The sequence below is a fragment of the Zootermopsis nevadensis genome, unplaced genomic scaffold, assembly GCF_977971745.1.
Source record: "Zootermopsis nevadensis isolate Lab colony 2312 unplaced genomic scaffold, Znev_1.0 Znev_ptg000022l, whole genome shotgun sequence".
Lineage (NCBI taxonomy): Eukaryota > Metazoa > Arthropoda > Insecta > Blattodea > Termopsidae > Zootermopsis > Zootermopsis nevadensis.
In genome coordinates this window covers 26,798,904-26,824,182 of record NW_028259154.1, presented here as the reverse complement: position 1 = coordinate 26,824,182, position 25,279 = coordinate 26,798,904, and the positions used below count along the sequence as shown (strand labels likewise).

The 25,279-nt window shown below is 41.2% G+C and overlaps 1 protein-coding gene across 1 annotated transcript; it reads right to left on the bottom strand.

Annotated features, from left to right (window-relative positions):
- Positions 1-86: 86 nt before the first annotated feature.
- On the bottom strand, positions 87-24,858 carry LOC110829223 (uncharacterized). The gene is made up of 15 exons (XM_087353414.1): positions 24,574-24,858; positions 13,355-13,490; positions 10,821-11,016; positions 10,043-10,250; positions 9,785-9,901; positions 8,292-8,523; positions 7,880-8,149; positions 7,220-7,439; positions 6,829-6,984; positions 4,914-6,641; positions 4,334-4,574; positions 3,798-4,014; positions 3,258-3,384; positions 2,867-3,098; positions 87-1,838 (listed from the first exon to the last, which is right to left on the bottom strand). The coding sequence occupies exons 1-14, from the start codon at positions 24,764-24,766 to the stop codon at positions 2,880-2,882; spliced, it is 4,260 nt and encodes a 1,419-aa protein (XP_087209540.1). The 5' UTR covers positions 24,767-24,858; the 3' UTR covers positions 87-1,838; positions 2,867-2,879.
- Positions 24,859-25,279: the final 421 nt, after the last annotated feature.

Genomic DNA, 25,279 nt, shown 5'->3' with positions numbered 1-25,279 from the left:
AGGGACAAACGGAGATGCTTCAGCCTGAGCTCAAGACCGTTCATAGAACTTGGTGAATTAGCGATTGGAGGATGCATCATACAATGTAAACAACTAATACACTTTTATTATTTTCTTCAATGACAGAAGACAAAAAAATAACCATAATAAAAAATGGCATAAATATTTCTTCTCGTCTGACTACCTTCATGTTTTCTTAGCTTTATATACAGCAGCACTAATTTAAAAAGATGTGCGATGTACGGAACCAACTGACAATTCTACCGTACTATGAACACATCTTTTAATGGTCTTCTGGATTATGATGCCACGTAGTTCCATTGGTTACCAGTATTTCAAATAACATATTACCTCCATTTTAAGGACAGACAAGAGTAGAGCTGGGAAGTAAGTGCTTAGTGAGGGAAGGGTGGAAGGATCAACCAATCAGAGAACAGGGCAAGGGCCCCAACACCACGCCACTTCTCTGACCTACTCGCTTCTCCCCTTAAGAAACTGGATGGTCCTGCGAAAGACTGCCAACGACCAACAAGAGAACTCTGTCGCAACTGAGAAGACCACAATGTGAACCGCAACCACTTTGAAAAACCGGTATTTACGTCTGGAGGACTAAATGATCTTATCTTGTTTTGTAGTCCAACTGCTTTCCAGTATGAAAATGACTGAATGATTTTAGTGTCCCCTTGGACTCGAGAGACGATTCTTATTATGTATATAAATGATCACCATCATACAGCCATAAAGTCTGACTATAAGCAACACCAATTGCCGAGTGGTCCTTTTTCGAACCGAATAATTCGGGTACCAAATCGGAAGAACACAAAATTCCAATATTAAAATGCAAACTTTGATGCAAGAGCTGGAGATGACATCCGAATGTTGTACACGTGACAAGTCAGAAACCTAACTAGACCTCTCTCATACGCGCTGCGATATCCACGGAACTCTGAGCAAGAGAAAGACGAGCGAAACTCGTTGCGGTAGCGCACGAACAACTATAAAATAGCTACAACAGCAATACAAGAAATAAAACTACCAAGAAATACAAGTGTATGTGTAAATATATGTATATATACATAGAAGAAACATTGAACCTTTGGTTTAAAAACCTCACTCGACACTATTCTAGTTCTCCGCACACAGATTTGCTTCATAAACATTTTACTGTTCAGATAGCATTCCTAACGTCATTTCAATGAAAAAAAATGGAATTTCATTAAAACCAGTATGACATCACGGAAGAAATCAATTGTTCGTGGCTTAGCACATACCCCACATTTCCTTATCAGTACAGTAACTTGCAACTGGACTTAAATCTGCGCTGTTATACAAATACCATAAATAACAACGGAAAATAAAATGTTTTATCTAGGAAATACAGAATATTTATATTGTCACCTAGTAAAAAATTAAGATTTCCCCTTTTCTAATTTTTTTTTACATTATTACAATGTAATAATTAATGTTTTGAAGACGATGGTTGATGTCTGGACAAAAATCATTTGTGAACTGTACAGAATGGCAGAGGTTGGGAATTATGGGATATTTAGGGCAGAAGTCATAAAGAATTTGAACCAGGAAAACCAGTCACGGGACCTTGTGAATGTAATGACCTAACTCGGATGATCGCGCAGTTGAAACGAGAAGTACAGTTCCAGGATCCATTTTTCCTGCGTCTTCTCTGTATCTCAACATGCATCGTTTCACTTCACCCCGCTAACAACTGAACTACTAGAACTTTCAGTTCTTGAATTATCTTATTACAGTTACTGATCTACAATGTTTGCAGTCTTCAATCCTATATCTTGTGCCAAGAGTACGGCTTTGAGATGAACATTCTGCAATTATTCAAAAAGATATGACATATTAGCTTTGTTACGCAAAGGGATTGAGGATGAGGGAAAGAACAGTCCGCTATTTTGTACAAATAACGCAACTGTACTAGTTAAACCTCTGGCAGCAGAAGTAAGTTTGTGGCCTGTGGTGTGCGCAGAACCAAGGATATTCAAAACGAGATTTTGGAATTTTAAAATGCTATTGTATTCGTAAAGATACTTTCGCCACATTCATATATATATATATCCAACTTTCAATTTAATGAATGTGTCATATCTATTAAAAAATCATGTCTGTAACTTTCCATGCAGTATTAAACGGTGCCAAAATAAAAACCACAAGGAGTTTATACGTGTTTGCCTGATCTCACGTCACAATCTGAACTAATTATTTTGCTAGGTAAGATAAATATGAAATTTTGGCCTAAGATATTACACTCTCGAGGTTGAAATGTGACACCAGAACTGTTCCCTGTCCTGTCACACAAAGTTATCTCCTCCAGGAAGACCTCAAATACCTGATACGTCGTACTTTTTGAAATTTCCAATAGGGTAGAAAAATAATTATAATACTTTTAATACTTCACAATTCTTGACGCATCCAGACTCTGTGACTGGTATAAGATTCAACGCTTCTTATTCAAATTCTACAAACCAACAGGCAAACACAAACATCCAAAGAAGGAACACGGCACCAACGAAGACCATGACTTGAGCTATTCAGATGAATAAGCGAGCCAAAAACCACAGAAGGAATTTAAATGCATTGGAAAAATACTGAATGCTCTGAACCATTTTAAACTTCACAACAGTCGGACAAGCCAAATTATCCAAAACCAACAGTTAGATAATGGAAACATTGAATTATGACAAATACCTTTTATTTGCGTACTACTTGGCCTTCGTAGACACTGCCAACCTCAGTAATGGTGAAGGAGTCCACATATCTGAGGTGACAGCACTTACGTCTAGCTGAAATCAATCTACACTAAAAAGACTGCATAAACTACAACTCCAGTTTCCTTACTCACCCTTTATCCCGCTCTATGAAACAGGTTCTTCATCAGTATCTGAGCTCAGTTCATCAGAATTTGGCTGCAGTCCTTGAGACTGCGAGTGCTTTCTGTGTCGTGTGTAAGCTCGGCTTTCTTCGCCCGTGTGCCGGAAGCTAAGAAGTGGATGAAGTGCAGATCGCAAACTCCAGAACAGCCGTGGGAACAATATCTCCTGTTGTGCCAGTAGTTGCTTTGTGCGATGGCGCTCCTGAAAATAATATCATTATCACAAAAGGATGATTTGTAATCTGTACTTAGAGAGGATACAAATTATGAGGGCATTATATATATCACTTTAGAATGTTCCTCTTTAATAACATGTAACTTCAGGCGGGACTGCAAAACGCACTCTACATTTCGTACTCACTTTTGGTGCCTCGAAACATGCTGGACAATTTTCTGGAATAACTGGAAGGTTCCTGCTCTCGGCAAACTGACGCAGGGATTTTTCTCGCACATACACAAATGGGCGAATCACGCGCAGATCTCGTTCCCTACAGTGAAATACCACATTAGAGATAAAATTTAATACTAATTACACTTAGTCAATCTCCATAATAACACAATGTCCCCTCTCATAATTCTGACAGAAACTGGGAGGTTTTTTCTTGTTCTATATTCTACCGTGCTATTCCATGTTCAGCACTGCCAAGTGACAGTCCTGTTTTCAAACACAAACTTTACCCTTACAATAACACAGGATTCTACAGCTCTCCCAGTACTGCCACATTTTTACTTCAACACTTTGACTGGTCCCAGCTGAATAATTATGTAATAAGGAAACTTGTGCGTTGAAATCTTCTACAGTAGCTTCTACCACTGGTGGCATAGAAACAGGTGCACATCTATCACAGCCTGTATAATTCAAAGGGTTAAGAAACACTTTATTATTTGTGAACGTAAGTACCTAATGTAATAGTGAGCCTTCATGGTCCTTAGTCTGCCGTTATGAAACACAGACATAAAAAAACTCTCTGAGAGGTCATCAAGATGTTGTCCCAGGGCGAGCACATTGTAGCTGTAGGCACGTGCAGCTGCGTAAAGTCTACCTCGCTTCATTCGGCTGCAGAAACTGCAAACTGACTTGCACCCCTTCTCCAATGTAGCTGCTTGCTCCAAAATAGCTGTAGTATAATAAAAGGGATTATGTACTAAAGCAATCTCAGAATGAGCTCTTGTGAACATAGTAAAGAACCTTTGGGTTCCACACAAAGTGGAGATTTGCTCGAGTAGCTGAGATACTATAACTTTGGACAACACAGCGTAAAAAAACTGAGTATCTGAGCAGCCCTGTTACATAATTATGGTTGGCAACAACAAAATACTTCAAAATCTCATCAAAAATTATGTTCTGTATCACATACACAATTTGCATTCTTAAACATCGAAATTATACACGTGATGTAACCAATTACAATTTTTTTTTACACAAACCTTACCAACCTTGCTCCTCATAAAGGTAATGTACACCCAGTTCCTTGAGATATGGCACCAATGGTCGCGGGTCATACGCTGAGCTGCCGGGATCTACAGTAGCTGCCCCGATGGTAAAATGAATCCCCTTGGATTTAGCATAGAACTGGTACTGATGGAGGGTGTGCAGTAGGCTGAGGGAGTCTTTGCCCCCAGACAGGCAAACCATCACTCGGTCACCATCACGAATCATGTCAAATTCTTGAAGTGCCTGTTCAAAAATTATGTCCAACATGTAACCCCCAAAAATTTCTTAAATTGTAAGAAGTTTTAGGAAAATCTTGTGTGAAGTTTAGTCCAATTTGTCCATCACAGTCTAAACAATATTCAATGTTACAAAAATCCGTTCAGTCAGAGTGGAGTTTGAATAGTGAGATGGCCAAGACACCATGTTCATGTCAACAGTTTTAAAAGCCAACGGTGCACACACACACGCCTCATTTCACCTTAACCACTTACATTCTAACAAAACCTCACCTTGAAAAGCTTAATTTATGACTTAAAACTAATTAATTATAACAATTTGAAGCTTTGTTTTAAAAAACCATACCTCAACAGCTGGTTTCCAGATTGACTTTGGAGGGCAATGCCATCTGGCAACACCGTCACCAACAGCCTGTGCAGCTCTAGCCTCCTGCGACGTAGAACAGGCATCAGATGCACGGTCTGACGGCGGTTCTACTGGCACCGACACAAACCGTTGCTCAGCACCTCCAAGCTTAGCACCACCTCCAATACTACTGCTACTACTAGAATCTGACAAATCATTCATTTTACGAACACACTTTCTTGCCAATTCGCTACTTCTTCTTTCGGCTATTCCGTGCGACGACGAATCGGACTCTTGGAAAGTTAAATTAATCCCACTGTCTTGTGAGCTGATGCTATTTATTGTGGAACGCATGTGATGGAAATGCTTGTTGTCAACTGTAACATCTTCTGGTGCCTCTTCATCAGTTTCTTCAGCAGCAGTCTGACCATTCTTCGCATCTATACCGAGAATCTGTATAACGGTCTCATCGCTTGAGCATTCACTTGACTGTGTTCTCTCTCCACTCAACTCCCCTAACTTTGTATAGATGCATCCTGTAATACCAGGGTAAGACCCTGGGGTACCTACAGGAGAATTTGCTGATGATGATTTTTCTTCATGACTTTGAGCATCGGGTGAAATGAGGACATCCACTGCATTCACCATTTCCCTAATTTCCGACTTCACCTCGGAAGCCATTTCCCTGGAAACTTCCATCAAGTATTCAGCAATGTCGTTTGCAGACAATGAGTCGCCCCTAACACTTTCACCCGAAGCTGTATGAAGTTTGTCCAATGACGGATTAGTTAGATGTTGATGGAAAATACTGCAGGTTTCTCCTGCAGAATCCATACTTTCTGACAGAACATCTTCTACTTTGGATATCACTTCACGTATTTCTGATTTGATTTCAGTTGCTAGTTCCTTTGTAACTTCTTTTACGTATGCTTGAAGATCTTCTGGACTCTGAGTCGAGATAGATGACGGCGTGGGAGAAGAACGACCTGTTGCGCTACAATCAGTGGCAGAGGATGCATTCAGCTGAAGCATGTTCAAGCTTGGCAATGAATCCATCTCCAGAGAGTTGAGATCTGTCTGACTGCTGCGGCTACAGTGCCGCTGCTTCGTATCTCCCGCACCCGCTACCCCAATACCAAGACTGGCCATCGTTTGCGGACTCAGAACTTGAGGCGAACATGAACCAAGGCTATGACACCGTGTCCGAGGCGGACATAACTGCTCGTTCATAATATTCGGAGTCATTCCTGGTGGTAATTTTGTCATGACAGCAGCTGGATTCACCACTTCACCAACAGCAAAGTGTACAGGGCTTTGACTATTGTTGAAGAATTGTGGATTATGTTTATGAAGACACCCATCACTTCCACTGCTGATATTCAGGAGTGGGGGGTACATGACAGAAATGGCACGTGGGACCACATTTTCATGTTTAGTGTGATCAGTACACGGCAAACTGTTGTGGCGGGGGGACCCGAAACAAATGGGCCGTGAGAACAAAACAGGAAGAGCACGGCTACCAGCATTAAATGCCACAGGAAAGACCTCAGTGACAGTCCCACGTGAACCAGCGTATTCAGCAGGATCAAATGGAACATCGTGTTTAACATTCTGAGAGTTGCCCAGTAACAGATCTTGTGCCTCACTTGGAAGCATGAACCAACGTAAGCGATCTGTGCTTTCATCAAACATAACACACTGATCAGCCAAAGGGTACCGCTGAGCCATCTGGAAAAAGAAAGAAATGTCTTAAGAAATAGTTCTGATTCACCACACTCCTTAACTCTAGCAAGCAGTGTTTCTCCACTGATCACCGCTGAACATACTAAGAACTGAGAACCCACATACATCTTCATAACACGATGCATTAGCATACGGACAATTGTACCTCTTCACAAAAACTTTGTTAACATACCTTTCTTGCCTTATTGAATATGTTCCTGGCAGTCTGCAGACACTCTGCATAATCTTGGGGTGGGAACGTGCCATGTCCAGATACTCTCCGTTCATTTACCGTCATCTTGCCATCAACATAGCGGATCGATCCAAGCCACTTTCTATCTCGGAACACCTACAAAAATAAAATGCTTAATATTTTTAAGAGCAATGAAAAATGATCTGCACAGAATCAGTTCTCACAACCTTAAAGATGTTGACTGTGGTGTTCCAGATTACATGTACCACGCAAGAATAAGGTATTAGTGAAACACAGCGCTCCACTGGAATGAAAATAATGTTACATTTGTCATCTCTAGTTTGGATTATACAACATCAAAGTTAACGGAACATTCTTCTTTTGAACATACCGTGTTTGTATGATGCCGCCATTCACCAGTCTCAGGATTGAGGATATACTGTGGAAGCAATTTCCATGCTTCAGTTGCCACCATCTTGAGAGATTCAAGGACAAAAGCTACTTCAGAATCCGACATGAAGAATGGAAAGCTGATACGAGCAAAGCCAGGTCGCAGCATCTCAAAACTTGAATGCTCTTCCCTTCGTCGAAGGTGCGTCCGATCTAAACGTCTGAACACAAATTCAAATCCAATAAAATCAAAGACAGCACGCTCGGCATACTCACAAAAATCAAGTGTTCACACTACAATATGTTCTAAAACCAAATGTAAATTAAAGACCATAAAATGCAAGATGAGAGTAACGTCATTAGATTGATTAGCAAGGCGGACAGAATTTTCACAGCCATTTGAAGTTTCTTTTAACTTTGTCTCTCAAATCATAATATACCTCAAATTCAGTGAACTCTTCTGGCCAAGAGAGAGAGAGAGAGAGAGAGAGAGAGAGAGAGAGAGAGAGAGAGAAGAGAGAGAGAGAGAGAGGCTTCTTCTAAATATTTTTAATTCCTCGGTCTACGAAACAGAATTAACACACACGTCCACTTTTAGCATTATGGATGACTTCAACATCATGCTTTCTTACTTAATTTTTGTAACACGCATATTACTTACGAATCCTCGAGCAGAATTGCCTCATATTCTCGTGCCAAATCTTCACTTATTCCTAGCAAGTCTTGAGCATAAGGACCAGCACACGCACAGCCTCCACGTGCCTGTATTCCGAACACGTCATTCAGGACTGTACATACAAAATTGTGATGCAGGAAGGTTCCACGTGGATGGCGAACCATAAAAGAAAAGACAGGGAGTCTCTTCACAGACTGGGAGCTAGTGCCCAGAAGAATGAGTTCTGGAATGGTGCGAATATGAGCCAGGACCATCCTGAGAAAAACATGTTATTTATATGTTATATGCAAAGAATCTTTATGGACCACCAGAACTAATATGAACAAATCACATGCACTTTGTGAGTTGGAGGTCCCTAGTTCTGTTCCCTTTATTTACAAAATGAGCTCCTTCTAACCTTGATATTCTTTCCTCACGTGCCATGATGGCCTGCACTCCTACAGTCTCCTTCAGCTGCATCACGAGCCCCGCCCTCACAGACTCCACTATAGCCGCAGTCCCACCTTCTTCTCGAAGCTCCGTGTCCTGGAGATAGCGATGGCTGTCCCTCGTCACAAAGAACACCGTCCCGCCTCCGCAGCCATTTGGTGCTGTATTCTTAAAGAGAGCCTTCTTTGCAATAAGCACTCCTGGAAACACAAGCGATAAATGTTTATGAAAAGCAAAACAAATTTGACTTATGACCTGCACAGAGCACAAAAGAAATAGCAGTGAATGTCAGAATGATTCTGACTGATGAATTGAAAAGGATACAGGAGAGTGTGGTCATAATCTTTAAGGTATACGTCAAACATTTGCCTGGAGGGCCCGAAGAGAAATGTGCAAAAGCTCAGCCAGGATAGATGATCCGCAGATTGATAACAAACTTTCAGAGCGTCTAAAAATAAAGTTGCAGTTCTAACCACTACTTTCTAAAGTTCAATATTGGTACAACATATTTATGTCGCATATGGTAATTCTGTGGATGGAATCCCAAGGTCAATTATGCTGATCAAGGCTTCCGTATATCAAATCTAAAACTTCTTGACGATGGTGAAGAGTCCAATGAATAAAAATTTCCTTGGATATTATCCATCGTCTGGTAAATATAAAACGTAAAACGTCGTTTTTATTCGATTAAGGCTTCCGTAGTTTTCACAATTTTCTTTCTGTGAAAATTAGGTCAATAACTAGGCCTACAAGTGCCCCCCTGATAATTTTAAATCCAAACGTTTGCAGAAAAAAAATATAAAAGTAAAATATAAATTCACAAAAGACAAACATTTTGGAGATTTTTCTCCAACATAAATTTGATATACAGAACACTTGAAGAGTTTGCTCTACTTGCAAACTTCTGATATAAGGTTATCACGCACGCATTTCTGTTCGATTCTTTTGGTAACGTCTAGCATCAAGGCTGTTATCAAAGGGTCAGGGTAGAAGTACAAAAATTATATCAGTGAACACTGCAAACAGCAATTATTCAGAAAGGAAAGAAAGAAGAATAAAAAAGAACCACACACATGCAAGCGCATGCACATATGCAGAGAGACACAGAATGAACTTCAAACATTAGATACCAGATAGATTTTTCAGAAATTACAAATGCAATGGCCACTTGAAACTCAAAGTATCTTACAAGCAAAAACACGTCCAGTCTCAGGCGATGAATCAATGTATTGACACTCCTACGACAGACAACCCACCTGTTTGGCTATTTGCCCAAAGCACGGCTAGGAAATTATTACTGACGCGTGCATTTCATTGCACCGACCTTGAAACGCAACTGATAAAGTTGCACTCGCATTACTTCACCAGTTATACAGCAAATAAAGATAGTTATAATTAAATTAAAAGGTCGCTAATTATGTAACAGGCAAACAAACACGATTAGCACGGCAAGATACAAACCTGGTGTTTGTACTCCTCCGACAAACTTATGTACAGAAAAGAACATGGCATCTTTGTAGACCGCTCGCTCATCTACACCAGGTAGAAATGGATTCATATCCAATTTAACGTAGGGAGCTGAAATAATACAGACAAACCATTATAATTACTTAGTTACTAGCAGAATATTATGCTTTTGTTCTTACACAGTAAAGGTGTTAACGTCGGTCTTCCGGGTCGTTATACTGTGCAGACTACCGGGTAGTTTACAACGGTTACCTGCAGCAGCGTAATCCCAAAACGCAAATGCACCGTACTGATGCAGCAACAGCGTAGTCGCTATGTCATCTGCGATTATGCCAGTTATGTTGGATGCAGCAGAGAAACAGCCAATCAGCTGCCTTCCTGTCCCCTGATGAAGCTGCAACTGGTGCTCCAAATCATCCAAATCAAGATAACCATCTTTCCTCTCGGCGATACGGACAATCTACAAAAACACAGTAATAACCACTGGTGGGAAATCCTGTTCGCCCAGTCACAACATGAACGAAGATGGAATGAATGAATATATTACCAAAACTTAGTATGCATTAGGTGCCAAATCCAAAAAAAGTCTAACATTTCCTAGATATACTGTGTTAAACATTAACGGGCCTGCCATACCCTGGGGCATCGTGTTTATTAAGGCGATGTTATGAATGTGGCATCTTCGCAGAGACACAGATCCAAGAAATTATTTTCCAGTAACAGAACATTACACATTCTGAAACAGTCTCGACTGTACCTACTCTTAACCGGTGTCACTGACGAACGGTGAAAACAGGTGCTTTATAAGAAGCACGCAAAATTAAATTAGTCAGAAGCAAACTTTACTTACCATAGAAATAACATTCCCTTGATTAATAAGGAATGGTACCTCAGACATTGCTTTCGGACTCAGGATGGAATCACGTGAATTTTTAAGAGGGGGCAGAAATCTGTTTACTCTGCTCTTGCAGGAACAACTGACATAATTTTCTACGTCACTATGCGAGTGTTCCAATCGGGTGACACGCACCTTGGCACCCCGTTCCCTCCAAGGAAGCAAGTTGGAATGATGCTCGCATGGTCCAACAAATACGACGGGTGGCTCCGACAGATCAAGAGCATGTATAAGCTTATGAACGGCGCCCGTGCACCCTTGACCGGCAAAGATCACGGCATCATGTTCAGATGCATGGACCGCATTCCTGAAAACATCCCGTGCCTCGTGCCTAGAACAATACAAAAACTGTTTACGTGTGTTTGAAAAGAATCATAAGTGCAATTAGGATTGAAAAATTATTTTTAAATTATTTATTATATTTTAGTGCAACGATCGCTGTCCTGTATTCTGGTAGAAGTTTACCAACGTTTGAGAGGTCCTTGCTGCCTACATCGTCATCGACCTGAAGATAAGAGCTGTATGGCGCTTGAACTCTCCTTGATTTGAAATTATCTTCTAACAAACTGACCTTCGCATCACAAAACATATGGGACAAACAAACATAAAAAAGTAGGAAAAACTCCTTGGAAGATGGGTTGGGCAGGTCTTACGTCCTTGTGATGTTTACACAGTGTCTTGTTATGTACGAGACACTTAACCATGTGAAGAACCAGTGGACAAAGCGATGTTAATTCCATTTACAGCAAGCGATGCGTTACTGAGGCTATTATGCCACTGACTTATTTGTGCGACAAACAGCACTCACTTGACATCTGTTTGTGTGCATTTCAAAGAATTCTCCTTGAATTCAGTAGACATCATCATCATCTTCAGCTGTGCGGGATGAGGTCCTTGTTGTGTTCCGATTCTGAATTAATTCTGTAACCGTGAATCCTTATGCAACCGATACGTCTCGCCAACTGGGCCATCGCAACGCGACACAGAAAAACGGACACACATCCACGACGCGACCAGGATTCAAACCCGCGACCCCTGTGTTCGATACAAGGAAGTAACTATGCCAAATGTTGTTAATCCACACTTAATTACATTTTCACACTTCGCAGCAAGTCAAGTGTTGTTAAACTAGCAAGGTTAACCAGTAAGTGAGTAATCCATTATCGAGATTCTAATGACGTGTTCATGGCTAATATTTCAGTCACTTGAATTAAGTGTAGGTTAGGTCAGGCGGAAAAATTACCGTTTGAATCAAACACAAAACGACACACAGAGCATCGTTTTGGCTGGTTTTTATATCATCGCGGTGATTCGGGCCAATACTTTTGTGTGAGTTTAATGAGTTGATATTGCACGTGTGTGTGTATGTGTGTGTGTGTGTGTGGGGGGGGGGGGGTCATGGCCCAAAGTGGACTTAGAAAAGTCTGAGACTGTCAAATTATCTGTTCCGTGGATTTAGTTACAATATTATGTCTGCAAGGTTTATGCTATTTTGACAGGCAGTGGCTGTACTTGAAGGCAAACTTTTACGAGATAAACATAACGAGCTATTCATGGAGTTTATGGACTGAGGAGACATCAAGGTCGCTCACTTGTCCCAAAACATAAATACTGAGTTTATTCCTCGTAGTAAGGACGAGGAACAATACGCCGACGTGACATCAACCACTGTTAGCTGGGAAAACAGCGCACGTCGTGTACGAAGACTCTGAAGATTCAGGCGGTATGTTCCTCCGAAACGTTGGTGGGACTAGACGACCTCACAATCCAGAACACCACAATTCAAATGTTCAAAACCGCTAAAAAAAATCGTATCTCATAAAGTACGGGTATCACAAATTTGAAAATGTGCGTGTATACCTGAAAACGAGCCAAGAAAACGTAATATATATACAACAGCGAAGGTTGCCAAATGCTTTAGCTTTGAACTAGGAAGAAAGGTTACAGAACACGTGTTCTGCGAGTCGTGGGACGCCTATGAATCATGCGTCTTCACAGTTTGCTTCCTGGACCAATATCACCGGGTATCTTCGTGCTGAACGCGTGTCCTAAACGGAATCAGCGGGACTGGACCGTCGGTGCGTCACAAGTACCCGGGGGACTGCGCAGATCTGACAGCGGCCGCACTTCGACAAAGGTCACGCAGTGAGCAGCGAATGTGGAGATGAATTTGTAGCATTTCGTCGTCTCCCGCCAAAACGCACGGAGAGAAAGAGAGAAAAATGTAACAAAGTTCAAACATCTGGAACGACAGTACGAAATTGGAATAGGGAAGACGACTGTCTTCTGGGCTCCAGTGACGGACCTCCGAAACGTCGGTAAACATCTACAAGACCACACGGCGCTTAAAAAAAATCTTCATACTCGCAGATATGAGAACCTGAAATCCTACCAATCAAAATAACATTCTTAAACATCTGAGAGGACATTATATTAGGGAAATGCCAGCTCAAACTGTTTTAAAACGCAAAGAAACAGTTTTTACCCGTTGCGTTCTACGACAGTAACAAGAATTCGCCACAAAGTCTATTATCAGGCCGTTCAGGCCGATGGAAATAAGATGAGGGAGATGATAAATGTACACAGAATTTTGACCGGAAAATCTACTATAGCAAAACTTGATTTTCCGAGGTGCTTCGCCCTTCGGGACGATTCTGTCGTGAACGTACCGGAAGAGAGTAGACTGCAGAGAAGTGATGCTTGTTGTGGTGTGGGTGTTTCCATAGCTGGGCAGAACTTCCCGAAGGATGTAATCCTCGATGAACTGCAAAGACCTTCCAGATGCAGTGTAGTCGCAATACACGACTGAAACAAACAGATTACATCCACGAAATTACGACTCTCCCGCGTGCAAAGTAGGGCATCGATTTCCAGATCTGTTTACTCAGTAACCACGACGCCCGTCCCACGTGAACTGGCGTCGCTCAACTGTTGAATAAAAGACACTGTTACTGAGAAGTCTGTCGTGATGACGGCATGCCCAGTTCTCGGCTCATTACACATCCTAAAATTCTTCTGAGTTGTTGCGCCGAATAGACGTTTCAGAGGCACTTGCAGCCTCCATCATCAGGGCGATGACGCGGTTCACTTCTAACAGACTATACGGCGGCAAAACCCGGAAGACGGCCAGATCCTGAAGAGAACTAGGTTGCTGATGGGCACTTTGAAATGTCACTCAGGGACGTTAACCCAGGCGGATCAATGGTCATCGCGTGTAAGTCAGTTCTACACTTTTACATAACCCACTTACTCGAACGTAAATGCCTTGAACTATCATGTCGGAGTTTAGCCGAAAGTTTTGTGTCATGGCGTTCGAGGACCAAAGGAAGGGAGTAACAGGACAGCTTCATAACTTAAAAGCATACTCTTGAGACAAGACAGGGTAAGTGGCATGGGAGACACAAGAAATCCATACAGAATTTTAGTTGGAGAATCTGAACGCAAGACCCACGCGTAAACGAGTTTAAAGAAACAAGACGTATTACTTGTTAGGTGGATTCATCTGACGCCCGACTTAGTTTCTGGATACGACACGCAGAATACTAAAGCGACTTCCAGGTCAATGTTAGGTCAAGGATAGAATCGCTTGTTTTAAGGTGTATGTGTGCTTCATTGATTTTCGTATAAAATTTATAAGACGCAGAAGAGACGCTCCCAACTGCGTGGTCTGAAATCGATCCTGCAAATTGGTCCAGTCCACGCATCTCACTATAAGCCCAATGGTAACTATATGTACCACCCGCTTTAGCAATCAGTAAAGATGCATTTTCCCCACAGAATTTATTTACGTGTTTCGTATTATTCTCACAGTAAACAGCGTCAAACAGCTGATCTCTGTAATGGTGAAGTGAGGTGTTTTCTTCGCGGTACGGACTGGATTCTTAAATACTGACACGGCCCTGCATCTCAGAAGTGGGTTCAAACCTCAGAGAACCAACCAAATCTTTTGGACAAGTTGCCTGACGGGATAACCTCCCATCAGCACCAACAGACCCCAGTTTGAATGGTCGAGGCTCACGCCACGACAGAACCCGTTAGCGTAAGCAAATTCCCGTAAACTCTGATTACCATTTCCAGCAATGCGTTTCGTACGCAGGAATTGTGTCACCTAGCAAGGGACGATGTCTTGCATTTGCACAGGAATGTTTGGTTGGTTGGTATCTTCGTCTATTAATCTGCCAATCAGAAGACTTGGGGTGGACATGGGTAACCTCAGTAATAATCAAAATTAAGGATCCAGCCCTCCACATTTTCCGGTCACAAGGATTAAAAATGAGAGAAGCGTATGTGAAATCAGTTCCTGATCACGGAGGTACTAATAATGCAAATCTGCTGACGTCCAGACGTGTTAGAAGTTTAAATTTGCACCGCGGCTTGGTACCAATTACGTAACACAATTCTACGTAATTTTCAAGTAGCTATTAAACCGTAATGAGCTGACTTCAATGTCGTGTCTTACAAGTTATGAGACACGACAATGAAGTATATTTAGTTACAAGTTATAATTAAATACGCAAACAAATAAACTGACAAAACTGTAGTACCAAATAAGATGTTCAAATTTTAAAGTTAGGTTTTAAAAGTGAAATAAAAGGCCAAGTGTAAAGTCTAAACGCAGATGGAATTATTTTTGGAGAAACAGGCGTGCACTCGATTTAACTGGCTTAGGCCAAGGTTCAGGGAACAGTGCACGATCCTTCAAGCTCCATAAAAAAAGGCGTAACTTATCTGAGTGTCCATCAACTCGTCTAGAAACTCTTTGCTTCATAGAGTTCATTTTCGTTTTTAATTCAGTTCACTTGCAATATGAAACCAACTTCTGAGCTTGACGTTTTCAATACGTGCCTTTGACTGTGACACAGAAACTAACGAAGGAATGTAATAAAGTTTCTAGGGTACATATCGAGCCCTTAAGGACACCAACGAATCTTCTGGTTCCAGAAAAGATTACTAATTTCTCGACCAAATACGCGGGTATTAATTTATCATAGACTCTGCTCAATTTTGCACTTCATGCTGTGTGAAACTAATAGTCGCATAAATTTTCCCACACGAGGGCACCATAACCTCCCATCGGACCGAGAATTACCGATTGCAACATTCGACATCCTGCCAGGAGGAATACAAGGAAATGTGTTATTACATGTCCGTCCACACGTAAATTTTTAATCCTTAACTTTATCACACAACGTCGCCATTTTTATTATGCTGGTGGTAAACAAGGCCGTGTCTTGGCAGAGGAGACGATGATCACTTTAATATGCAAATTTATTCACAAAATCTCGCCAAAAAATAAACCGTACGTGCAGAATCCGAAAGCTTTGCATTTAATGTGCTCCAAAACGATAGTCGTTTCGAATGATCGATCATTACCTCAGCCCTTTAAGGGCAAAGGTTAACACTTGGCGAGATTCAGGTTCTAACGGCACAAGTTTATCGACTTTTCTGAATCTATCATCGCGGAGGTGAGTTCCTGATGATGGATCATCAAAAGACTTGTTGAAATTTAGCGGGGAATCATCACTTTCGTCCTTCAAATGCAGGCCTCTTTAATTAACAACGGACAGACAGTAATTAAGATCGACTTTGGACTCTGCCACGCTGAGTTACGTAAATCGTGTTCCTTCTTTGTGTGATTTGGATAACGCGATCGACCACGTGGGTAAAATAACATCAGAGACGTGTGTACTGTTACTTCAACTGTTTCTGTACGACGCGTTATTCTGCAAGAACGGAAATATATCGCCTTATACGTCGAACTGACTAATGGAAGAAGCCGTTATTGCTGACGCATTAATGCAATTCAGTCCCGAGTACGCAGTTACATCGCATAAAGCAAAATGTTTACAAGTATGTATACCCTGTCTGGCCAAGGAATGCCGATTTCGTCCGAGGGCGCTCCAGCATCCCAAGATGCCTCTGGAGGGCACCAAAGAAGACACAGATAAGTCGGCGAATAGCTCACGTCACCAGTCAACATTGTATAGTTCCCTGTTTGTCTCCGGCACTCAAAGGTAAGACGGGGTATAAGAACACGAGATAAAATGCAAATAAATAAAGTCGTCCACTTTATAACATTTCCCTAACATTCGTCAGTTCTCAAAATAAATATCAGAAGGGCATGAAAACAGGGGGGGAAAACAAAAACCACGCAATTAAAACATTCCTGACCTATTTCGTTATTTTATGTCTCCCCCCCCCCCCCATTTCCACAAATCCAACTGGCAAGAATCCAGCCGTGCGTTTTTGTGTGTCTACCCCGCAATGCTACGACGAAGCTGTGCACTTAACTACGCCTCGGAACAGACAAAGGAGATCGCAGAACCAACTCGGCTCACAGCCTCTAACTTTCCACCGAAGGAAAACAAAAAGTCCGGCTTACTGCACACGCGGCAGCTGAATCAGTTTTGGTCGGCAAGCTTTTCAAATTCAAAAGCACGGTAATAACTAATTACTTTTCGCTAAAAGTGTTTTCCTGTTGGTCGCACTCGCATCTGACAAATTACAACACAAAATCTTTCTCGAGCACCATCCACAGCCAGATGGATTCAGTCCACACCCTACTTAGAATACATTTTAATATTATAATCACGTTTTCTACTCCTTCCTTCAGGTTTCCAGATTAAAATTTTGTCTGCATTTATCAACACTGTAGCTCAAAAATTATGCGGGTGTAATAATATTAGCACAATTCGTGAAATATTTACGCAAAACGCCAGTTTAATCCTATAACATAATCATCATAAAATAATATCCTGTTCAAACAACCGATTAGGTACGATCATAGCAAATGATTTGAAATTAAACGCAATGACTTTGGAGTGGCAATTACTTGATACTACATAAATCCATGCCTTCGTCACTCGCCAGTAACAATGATTACTGCGTACGAAAGTAGGTCAAGTTACTTTCTTCTATTATATTCCACGAGAGAGCTCGATATTTGTTCCACACGTGAGAGACCACAGAACAATCCGGCCCCCTTAAAACAAACAGTAACAGCAGAACTCTGTGGTTCAACGTGACCATGTCGATGGACACAATCGAGGGGAATTCCGTCCAGATCCATCTTAATGTTATCACCTTCTCGGCTTTGGAAATGTTCCAGGGCATCGCTACAATAAGTCTAGTTTATCCTAGACCAACCACACGCCTAGCGCATTTAAGCATCCTAGACTTTATCCCGACAATTCTTGGCGACCTACACAGCCTACATAAATCACGAAGGTCCTCCGTCCCTCTAGTCGGGCATGTGCCAAAACGTGAAGACACATTTCCGGTGCGGTCCTTCTTAATCTCGAGCGAACGAATCATAGGCTGATGACCCTCGAAACTTCTCAATTAAATGACTCACACAGCAGAGTCCCCCCCCCCCACTTACGAGGGGGACGCAGTTACACAACGCAGTTCGTGACGGGAAAGCAAATCCTCTGGGCAATCCACGAGAGCCGACAACAAAATTTCCACTTCCGGACTCTCCGAGTGTTTGCAGTTCCGGACTTTCAAATACTCGCAGATTTTATCGGCACAAACGAGGCTGCACTCCAAACTGCAGATTCTGTAACGATGCTGGACCAACTACTAATACCACTGTCGAAGCTTTTTCGATAGTGGTTTTCTTTTCGTCTTGTGGGTGGTCGTCAAATTTTCGGAGAAACATATCGCCTACGTTTTCTCATCCTGGGTCTGGTGGAGTTAGACGGGGCTCAAATCAGACTAGGTTTAACGCGTGAAATAACGAAGTAAAAACACCAATCGGAGTTTAGAATATCGTGTCACAAGTGTCATCAGCTGGGGCCTGCGGTCCTTTCAAAATAATTGCTCACAAGACGATGATTCGGGTCACTTCTGACAGCATCACACCCACAAACAAAACAAGTTATCCCCGACACGTCGTAAAGGTTATGCGAGTACTCCCATTAATGTAGTTTATCCTTGGGAATTGCATGTTGACTGACAGCCAGCGATTAGTAAACAGGCGCATTCTAGTCACTACGTCCCTGAGAAAATTACCGCGTATTTATTCCTGCGTCCTCATTTGCAGACAGAATGTTCTGCAAAGTTCAAAGAACGAAGTTCTAAGCTGATCTGCGACATACTAACACTTCAATTAAACATCCAAAGATGAAGATATTAAAACTCTCATCTTTCGGGTTCTGACGTCGCGAGGACATACCAACGTTTTGGGGCCAAAGATTAAGACACTAGCAACTGCTGAAGAGTCTCGACGGGGTCAGAACCCAGTACATCAACGGCAGATTCCAGTCACACTCAAAATTTTCTCGGAAACTATTTATCATTCCATCTCCTCGTTCGTGGAAATGGCGGACGCCTACGAACAAGGTAATGAACGACATTTTAGGTTTTCGCGGCGGTGAAAACGCGTATTGTGGTCTTCTGGGTTTCGTCGCCGTTTGAAAGGAATTTGCCGCCACTTCAGGGCGTTAACACTCGAATGACAAACAAAAAAACGTAAATAAAAGCAGGTTACGAAAACCTGTCACAGCGATTACGTTCTGAGCTAGTCATTCAACAAGAGAAAGAAAGTGAACGCAATCAGAGGCGACACACTGTCTCGCCGAGACACTTTCGTTCGAGGAAAACCGGGAAAAGTTACGTAAATTCCCCAATAACATGATCACAACTGCGAGTTGAGACCGCACCCTACGTGCACGCCAAGGATAATTCTAACAGAGCCAGAGACGAATTTCACGTGTAAAAGTTTCGATTTTACAAACTACTTTTAGTCTTGATGGGCTCTGTCAGACAAAACCACAAACCAAGAAACAAACAAACGATAATTTCCGCATCCTTTTAACCCTTTGAAGCACGAATATAATCCAAACACTTAAAAATTCAATTTAAACTTTTAAGAAAAAAATCGACGATCACAAAGACGACAAGTGGTTAGTATTCTTTAGGAAAATCGTCGATATTCAATTCGAGAATCATCTGAAATACGTTTATCAAGAGTTAAAGTTAAAAATATGCTATTAAAGGTTTAGGTTATGGATTTGAAACAATCGACTCAATAGAGAAAACGTCCTTTTGGAGAAGCTGATAGTTGCTCAGACAATAAATTTATCTGATGAACCCAGTCCCAAGATCATTTGCCATCCTCCCAAGATACTAATAGACACAAAGGATTCCTAATTTAATCTGCTCTTGGCGAAAATAATCATAATTTGTGCCCGATGTCTTCAAACATTTAAATTCTGAAGGATTCGTTAGCTAGACACGGTTTTCTTCTCCGCTGGTTTTAAACGAGAGTAAAATGTATTTTGAAAGGGCCTTTGTATCTCCTTTTTCTTCTACCAATGTTCACTTTTACACGAGTTGGTGGTCTGTATACAGAAACCGAAGGCCATTAAAATGTTGGCATCTGTTCTTCAAAACAAATTAACCACAACGCGTATGGAAAGTTCCCGTACCCTCGACTATTCTGCACAATCACAGTGCAGAAACTCAAATTTTCCAATATATAAGACAAGTTTTAACAAAATAAGGCGATCTGCCAGCCTCAAACAAAGAACAGATGAATGTAACATCGCGAAAAGCTACGTACGAGCTTCCAGGCTCTGGCATATTAAAGACCACGATACACAATGTTCGCTCTGAAGATGGAGGCAGTTGAATACATTCAAGTCCTCACATACTATTAATATTAACCTACCATCTACGCCCAGGTCTTCCAAGGGGTCTCTTCTTTTCACAGATTCCGAATAAAAGATTATATGCATTTCTTATCCTTCGTGAACATTATTCAGCAACACTAGACAATCTAAATGTTCCAGATAAATCTTGCATTTGTCTCATATCGGACGTTTTCTGTTCATTCGGGGGGCAGCATGAAACGTCAGTACACGTAACACCAGCTTCCAACTTATAGAATATATTTAAACTGGCTATGACGTAAGTGGACTTAAACTTGCTCACATCGGCTTGTCGCTTCTAAAGCCTGGCTACAGGTGGAACAATTTTCATTAAAAAATTCGCTACGAAATCACAGATCTATTACAATACACGTCTTACTGACACTGATTTGCAGATTACGAACACAAAAGATGAATATTTATATTTAATTTCCGTTCATGGCATTTCACCCCATCTCAAAATGCAAATTAATCGAAATTTCGAAACGTTGCTTACGGGTGTTCGAGTGGGAAACCAGACACCCTGTACCTGAGTTTATTAAAATGGTTTATGGATTAATGAGGCACTGGGGAGAATAACTCTGCCCTCGACCAACAAAGCAAGAGTCGGCGAGCACGAAATTTGCTCCAAAACGATGAGGGAATTACAATCAGCCCTAATTATTCATCTTCGTAAAATTGTCGTATTAAGTAAAAAGCAAGTAGATCCCCAGCAGTACTCGACTGCAACCAATCGAGCAAGGGCTCTTCTCGTGAGAAACAGACAGTAGAAAGCAACATTGCACTGCAGCATCAGTAAATCACGTCATCGGACATGTTTACTTGAAACCAGAATACTTTTCCCCGAGTTTCAATACAAATGAACTCTTAATTCCACCTCAATCAGCAACTACCAGCTTCTTTTAATTTCATAATAATACATTTTCTCTGTCTACAAGCCGGAACATTCCGGAGCAAACCATTCTGCCCTTTGTGTCTTCATATTTCAGCCTTTATTGGAAACAATGCGATTACTTGGAACTCGTCAACTCAGAGGATGTTTTATTTACTGAGCTCAATTGCCAGCTGGCGTCATTCTACGTCTCTCTGGCGGCAAAGGAAGGTTTTCTTCGAAACGTATAATGGAAACAGACTACATCCATGCTAATGGCAAATGGCACTCGAACCAATTATTCTAAACGCCGTTTAAAACAAGTGACTCACACCTAGCGCGGAATAAACCTGAGGAAAGTGCAATGGCTTATGAATTACTACGAGCAGAGAAAAATTCGTAGTGTTTCAAAAACAATTTAACTTCAGTGACGATCCTTCAACAAGTATCTTACACATGTTGAATTACGGCGATCAACAATGAGAAATTGTTCTGCCAGCAGTCACAACAATGAGGACAACTGACGTATAAATTCTTTCGCTCTTTGTTGCAGGCCTGACACAGGCTGGCAGCTGTAAGCAATTTCGTAACCACGACTATTAATTAGCCTGTCAAAGGAGGGAAAATAAATGGAATTAGAAAGTCTTAGCCGACATCCAGGACGAAAGCCGCTCTGACGTCGAAATGGCAGATCGCGTTATGCTTCTCTGAATGAGATTCTGAAAATATGCGAAAAAGAATGAATTTCTGACTTCAGAAGTTGTCGAATTCTAAACAGAGTTATACCAGGGCTATTTCGAATTCTACAAAAAAAAGCCTGCCATAGTCATCGAAGACCAATCACAATACGCAATTTCAGGGACCTACATCAAACGGAGGGTTACGTTCACTCCCACCTCGGAAGTTTGCACGGTATTTTTGATACTAAAAATTCAACATGCCAAAAGTTTAATGAAAATCAGTCAACGACGACTTACAAATGAAAATTGCTGAAAAATATTCATAAAGAATTTTTTAGGCGTAGATCAGAAAGGGTGTTTATGAACAGACAAACATAGGAAAACACTTTTTCTGCTTGAGATAGCCTCTTTAATGAGCCCAAATGTTACTCGGTCAAGGTCCTTCGTTTATGGACGTGTTAACCTTAGCCTTCGACGTGTTCGAGGAAAGAGTGCCTTCGGTTTCGACGTCCACCGGATGCATTTCTCAGCCCCGAGTTTCGACGCAGCTGCGACAAGACTGGAAGTCAGCCCACAAGACATGCAACACGGACACCCGGAATAATAATTACGACACGCATCACACGCGTGCCTGACGTAAGACAAAAATTAACACCTTTGTGGTTAATATCAAAATGTCGTGAGGACGGAAGGACAATTCATACGGAACGTTCCAAAATTATCGTTTTATAGCCTGCGGAATTACAAGCAACGTAAAATAAAATAATAAAAACGATATAAAATAGTTACAAGTCCCAGATCGGGTCTCACACGAACTAAAAACAAAGATTAACAATTCTTTCACGTCCTAACCTTATCCAACTTGAATCGAGTGGATTTTTTAAAAAGATCGCGAGTAATGAAAGTGCCTGAAAATCCAACTGGAGTAACCAAAAGATGATAATATTAAAGTCGGAGCCCACTAAGGGCCCCAGTACTCGTCTAATCAACTACGATAAGAAATGTCTTGTCCCATTTCAAAACAACTGTTCCGCGTTGCATAACGCCAATGAACCACGAGTCACGCATATTGTTGAAACTATACGCGTCCTCAGAAGCTAGCAGTTGCTCAGCTAGTCAAGAAATTCAAAGCCTAAGGTTCATGTTCACAAGACTCCGCCACTGAGGAAATGCAATTCCGACGAGCCTCAACTCCACCCAGAGAGATGACGTAACGAAATGAAGCAGACATCTCGGTGCCCTATATCCCTCCCCTCCACCGATAACGCGATTCATCAGATGATCTAGTTACAGGCTCTGGTCTTGTTGGTCACATATCCAGCAACCTTCAGCGTATATAAAAAAGGAAGTATTTGTCGAAATAATTACAACAAAGCAACTTTCCAACTGCGTGCCATTCTGTGTTGACCTTTGGTTCATTTATTACTGACATAAATCGCTCAGAGTACGTAAAGCCGACATTCTGGATGATTAGTAAAACATTTACGAGCAGGCAGAAGACGTACGTGGGCCTACTATTGCAGCTCTTGTCTGGAGGGACTGAGATAAACCACGAAACACTTCGGTCAGTACTGCTGGTCTTTGGGCCGAGACCCAGTGTCCAGGACCTCCCAAATACGAGGCTGGATTGGTTACCAATCGACGACGTGAAGAGAAAATCTTCGAGGATGGGGTCACAACATGTTTCTTCTTTTTTTTAGTGTGCAATCACATTAATTTAAATAATTAGCAGAACATTTGGCTGAATTTTCGGAATTCCTTTACCATAAAGACAATGCACACGATACTAAGGGAGAGTGAGAGAGAGAGGATCACTTTACTTGTTTTTTTTTGTATGGGTTTGAATTTGGTCTCCAACGTTAACAAGAAATGCAGCTTGAGGGTGTTTGAGAATAATGTGTTGACGAGAACATCTGTACGTACTAAGGATGAAATAAGATGAGGCTGAAGAAAACTGCATAATAATTTCTAGTCCTCACTAACAATTATTAGTATTATCAAATCAAGACAGGCAGGAACCATAGTGCATATGGGGGAGATGAGAAATGTGTACAAAATTTTGGTTGAAAAATGTGAGGGCAAGAGACAACTCCAAATACATAAGCACAGTTGATCGTAGAGCCCTATCCATTTATCTTGGGATACAGACTTGAATGTTTACCTCCTTACTATTCCAATATACCCACCAGTAAATTCAGGTTTATTTATGGCTACTACCCACAATGTAAAACACTATAGCTATGAAAGATCTATAGAATACAATAATTTCTATTCTATTCTAAAAAAACACAGTAATTCAAGTACTAATCATTTGCAATAAAACACTTGACAATTTCCCAAAATAACGGATACACTACTTCACAGTATTTGAGGCTTTCACGGTCGTGAAAATCAACGTTTCGATGGAACCTACCAACTAAATCTTCAGGTTCATTGCCATCCACAAAACTACATGTAACACAGAACATCACAATCCCCAACTTTACATGAAGGTATACCTTTACAATATGATGACAACTTAACTTGGGAAAGTCTAATACATTCGCACTCTTTTATCAGGTAGCAAATATAGGTACACATGTTCAGTCTCGTTGTATGGACAAACCTAACCTTACGACCTCCTTCACTTACAAAACTGACAATACAATTTACAAGTAGCAACATGAAATCATACAATGACATACCTTTCCGTCTCCCATAAGGGCCAGAAAATGTTGTGTTCTTTCCGATAACGTAGTCATCGATATACTTTATCAGTTTTGCAGCGTCTTCATTCTTTTTGGTACCATACCCTGCACGAACTTTCGTTCCTCTCAAGGGATATTCGTCTGGAAGAGCATAAAATTTCCTATTACCGTATGTTTTCTTTGTAGTCATTCTTTTGATGCACACACTCAACACATTTCTACTCAAAACACTTCCTCTGACAGAGTACGAAAACAACTGCGTCAGTAGCGGGTAATACAACACTTTTGTCATTCTTAAATTTCCACGAAGCGTATTTTAATCGTCAGATGGCAGGCAAATCGAACACCAAAGACCACAAGGACGAATATATTCCCATTTCAGTCCGTCATTATCCGGAGAATGTGCGCATAATTATAGAAAGAACACTAAATGCAAATTTCGAGATTAAATAAGGAATAGGCCATTGAAAATAATTACTCTGCAATCTACCAACTAAACTACATAGAAATATGAGAATTCAACTCCAAAGCCCAATACGAGAAAAGTCTTGGTTTCAGCAGTCATTACCCTCACGAACGATTCAAATATAAATTATTATAATGAATCTCAGGAATGTCTACTACAGATTCAATATCGGATACCAAAAATTACATAAACACTCAGTAAATGATGCATTCCGACCATCTATCAGCAAAATAATAT

Excerpts from the sequence above, each read along its gene's own strand:
- LOC110829223 (XM_087353414.1), bottom strand. The coding sequence starts at position 24,766 with ATGACTACAAAGAAAACATACGGTAATAGGAAATTTTATGCTCTTCCA. Across the intron at positions 6,642-6,828 it reads TATTCAATAAGGCAAGAAAG|ATGGCTCAGCGGTACCCTTT; the intron begins GTATGTTAACAA and ends TTCTTTTTCCAG. Across the intron at positions 4,015-4,333 it reads TTACCTTTATGAGGAGCAAG|CTATTTTGGAGCAAGCAGCT; the intron begins GTTGGTAAGGTT and ends ATTATACTACAG.